This window comes from Cyprinodon variegatus, unplaced genomic scaffold (assembly GCF_000732505.1).
Source record: "Cyprinodon variegatus isolate N-32 unplaced genomic scaffold, C_variegatus-1.0 Scaffold1007, whole genome shotgun sequence".
NCBI lineage: Eukaryota > Metazoa > Chordata > Actinopteri > Cyprinodontiformes > Cyprinodontidae > Cyprinodon > Cyprinodon variegatus.
In genome coordinates this window covers 68,275-72,484 of record NW_015151460.1, presented here as the reverse complement: position 1 = coordinate 72,484, position 4,210 = coordinate 68,275, and the positions used below count along the sequence as shown (strand labels likewise).

General features: G+C 42.8%; 1 protein-coding gene across 3 annotated transcripts in view; it reads right to left on the bottom strand.

Annotated features, from left to right (window-relative positions):
• Positions 1-4,210, bottom strand: part of cped1 (cadherin-like and PC-esterase domain containing 1) — a 31,512-nt gene that overhangs the window by 18,862 nt on the left and 8,440 nt on the right. For all 3 annotated transcript variants that reach the window (XM_015399407.1, XM_015399405.1, XM_015399406.1), the window contains exons 3-8: positions 1,997-2,091; positions 1,701-1,779; positions 1,556-1,625; positions 1,292-1,439; positions 1,083-1,210; positions 930-1,002 (exon numbers count right to left, since the gene is read on the bottom strand). In XM_015399407.1, the coding sequence (XP_015254893.1) occupies positions 930-1,002; positions 1,083-1,210; positions 1,292-1,439; positions 1,556-1,625; positions 1,701-1,779; positions 1,997-2,091 (593 nt within the window). The remainder of the gene's footprint in view (positions 1-929; positions 1,003-1,082; positions 1,211-1,291; positions 1,440-1,555; positions 1,626-1,700; positions 1,780-1,996; positions 2,092-4,210) is intronic.

The window sequence follows — 4,210 nt, the reverse complement described above, 5'->3', positions numbered from 1 at the left end:
CGGCCTGTTTTTCAGTGTAGTCCTGTTTCTCTGACTGTGACTAACTGGATGTGCTCTCTTCATCCTCTGACATGGGAGCTGGTTGACAGTTACCTTTTGTATCTATGTTTCTTTTCCTATGTCTACTTCTGTCTCCCTCAGCCCCAGTCAACCTCGGCAGATGGCCGAGCATACTAAGCCTGGTTCTGGTTCTGCTGGAGTTTCTTCTTGTTAAAAGGGAGTTTTCCTCTCCACTGTCCAACAAGCATGCTTGGTGTGAGGGATTTCTATTGAGTCAGTGCCATCAGCTGGTTTTCCTCAGACAGAAAACTTTGAACCAATCTGACTGGATGATCTGGTTGAATTGTTTCTGTAAAATACCTTGAGATGACATGTGTGGTGAAATGTAGCTGTAGAAATAAACTACATTGACTAACTGGATGCTCTCTTTTATCTTTTGACATGAAAACTGGATCAGAGCTCGTCTATTTAACTGTTCCTTTCCCAGACAGAGCCACCTGTGGAGCTAATTCACTCTAAGTTTTTCTAACATAGAAAGTATTTATAGATTAGTGCCTCTATGTTGCTTTTCTATTCCTGCTTCTGCCTGCTAGAACCCCGGTCGTCCTCAGCAGATGGCCGCTCACTCTGAGCCTGGTTCTGGTTCTGCTGGGGTTTTTTTTCTTCTTCCAGCTCATCCAGGAGGAGTAAATCAGCTGCTTATCCTTGTTCTTTTAATCGCACCAGACGATCTGATTGGATTTTTTCTGTAAAGTGCCTTGAGATTAAACATTGTACTATAGAAAAACTAAACTGAGTTAAAATAAACTGGATCAGACAGTCTGATCACTGAAGCCAAACAGGAGCAGACTGCTTTCACTGTCTGACCAGTAGGGGGCAGTAGCTACATGTTGGGCCCTACACTGAACCCAGAGCTGCAGAACTCCTACCTGGACCACAACAGGTGTGATGGAACCGCTGAACATCAGCATGAAGGTGAGCAACTGGAAACACAACAAGCATCTAGAACAAGAAACACAGACGAGAACATGATGAGTTTCAGAGAGAGAGAGAAAGAGGGAGAAAACCGGAGTACAGCTCACCTGCCACCTGGTTGCTGCTCCTGATTGGTCGATGCCGCCTGCAGCACCGAGCCGACCACCCTTTGGATCTGAACCCAGGCCAGCTGTGAGGTGGAAGCTCCCAGCTGCTGCAGCAGGAAAGTTCTGATCTGAGAGACGGAGAACAAATGCTCAGGAACTCATGTTGTCACCGACTCCTCCAGGAACAGGTCCATCTGCAGGTGTTTAACCTTCATCTGTTGTCCAGGAGCACTCTGATTGGCCCACACTACGCTGATGTCATGCATAAAGGCAGTCAGAGGGGTCACAGAGGTCACCAAGACAAAGACATTTACCATGGCAACCAGAGCAGGAGACTGGGTTTGGTCAGGAGAGCGACTGTCAGAGAAACAGAAAACAAACAGCCTCACATTGACATCTAGTTGGACCTCTGTCTCCAACCAGATCAGAGAGACGGGAACAAAGGCTACTCTCTGGTGGGAACTGGTCCACACCTGTCCTGAGGAAAGTCAGGCTTCTGATTGGATGATCCACAGGAGTGAGGCTTCATGTCAAGGTCAGGTTCTGCAGAAAGAGGTGAAAAGGTCAAACATTGACCCTAAGGACACCTGTTCTGGTGGCTCCCTGAAGTGAACGTACCTGCCAGCTGTTGGTAAAAGTGACATAGACCTCCACCTACGTCTGAAAATGCCTCCATCAGCTCAGGAAGCAGGTTTACCTGGATGCACATGTTAGCAACATGTTAGCTTATTCTATTGCTCCAAAGACTTTGACTCATTTCTAAGGTCGTGATCCTAAAATCCCTATCCCAATAGCACGGCTCGTTAGCAGTGTGTCCTCACAATGTGCTATGTTTGGAAAAACTGTTGGAGCACACACACAACAACAAACCCAGGTGAACTCTGATGTCATCAAACTTTCCATGTGAGTCTCACCATCTGATGCTGCTGCAGGTGTGAGAAGCTGATTCTCCTCAAACAGCTCCGCTCTGAAGTACTGAGGCACAGCAGGAGGCTCCACCCACCCGCACCTGGAATCAGGAAGAAAGGGGAGGAGTCAACACCTGGCAAAGAATGCTGTCTGGAACTCAAAGAATGGATGCCGAACTTCTCACTACTGTTCTGGGTGCTAATTAGATTTTTGAGGAGTTTCAGCAGCAGTACGGTCGTCACGAATATCAAATAAAATTTATAGTCCCCACACTGCATTTGCACAGGGACAAATAATACCTTTCAATAAACAAAACATTAACCGCAACATATCTGACTCAATAACCATTAAAAAAATATTTTCATTCATTTCAGACGGAACCATTCTCACACTTGTATAATATTAAACTGCACTTCCACTATTCACAACTGTTCAGCACCATTTCCCATTTTCCTCTGAGCATAGAGCAGCCGGCTTGCTTGGATGAGCAATGCATCCTGGGATACCCAAGGCTACGGAGGATACAGCAAAACAGGCAAAAAGGAGGATGCATTTGTCGTCCGCATAAGGAGGAGTCTTCAGAAGAGACCTCAGCACCTCGCTATGATGTAATCGGGCGAAGAATCTTACCTTCAGTGGACGGAGTCGCTGAATACGAATTGTAACAGCAAATCCCATAATGCTTTGCGAGGAGAGCTCTCAGAGCAAAGCATTCTGGGATATATCTGCCTCTTCCGAGGCCTTTCTTTTCTTCTCAAACTCTTCTAAGACACTTTTTCTCCTACGACCCTTGGCCATTTTCAAAGAACCTAAGTGAGACAGGTGAGCTGCAATGACTGTCCTACGGTTTCAATGACTGAAAAGGTAGCTCCCCACAGATATACGCCTGAAAGGGCCCATCAGCAGGAAAAGATAGCTAACGGAACAAGCGTAGGACGGCCTTACATAAACATATCACCAGAGTGAATGACATTTAGGAGGAGCACTTAGTTAGGGGATCCACCTGGATATAAAAGATCTTCCTCTATACCTTTAAAGCAAAGTAACCGTGAGTCCACGGTTGCCATTATTAGCGTTTTCGGAAGATCCATCTGGCCAGTGAAAAATATATTAACCTAACAGGGAACGGCCTTGATGAACTCAACTAGTTTTCCCTCTAAATAATCAAGTGTGAGGAAAGTTCTTTATGCAGGGGGTGGGTTGGTTCGCCAGGGGGGAGTGTGTAAGGTATAAATGTATGTGCTGAGGTTGCCTCAGTCAGAGCCCTATCTCTCCATCTGAGGACGTTAAATAAATTTGAACCTTTTTTCTTGCAAGAAATGCCTCAGCTCCCTAACTCCACAGCTTTTTACTATAAAAAAAATAAACAAAACACACAAAACAAATTGACATTGTTGAAACTATATAGTATTTGGTTATTTAACCCCTTCATTTCATCAAAAATAATAATAAGCAAATAAAAAAAAAAAAAACCAAAAAAGCCTGATGGGGCTCCTTATTTATTAATTTTTATCTTCATCTACCACATTATACATGTCAGATTAAATAATACTACATATACTTAAGTCATGGTATCAAGGTGCTACTTTATTGTGTCTGTTATACTATATCTGTTGGTTGTTCTTTTTACATCTGTCTTATAGGTGATGAAGAAAATGTTATATCGTTATCTCCCTTTTATCTCCTCTTACTTTCATCTTTTCTCCTTTTATTTGTATTTCCTTTCCTGTTCTACTTACAATGCAGTGTCCATATAAACTGAATTACTCCCTGCATGAAAGCAATTTATATGCATAAATCAAGGGGAACACTATGGCAATAGCCGTACTGCTCCACTTGTGAAAATAAAATCTGCTGGACTCTTTTTTTGGCATCAAGACAATTATTTTTAATGCGAAATTGCCAGACAATGTGGCATTGTAAAAACTATAAAGTATTTGGTTATTTAACCCCTTAAATTATGTTCTGGTTCATCAGAAATAATAATAATAATAAACAAGCCTGAAGGAGCTCCTTAACTAAAATATTGACCAATGCTTTGAGGAAAACGCTGCATTCAGGTGTCAGATTTCTGCACCTATTGATGGTGTGTTGGTGAAATGTTCACCAGCGAGGTGCTCTAATGTGTCTGAGTGGTTTGTTTGATTCTCTTTAAAACCACAACTTAATATCAATATTTAAATTTACTGAATCATTAGTAAATTGTTATCATTTTTTTT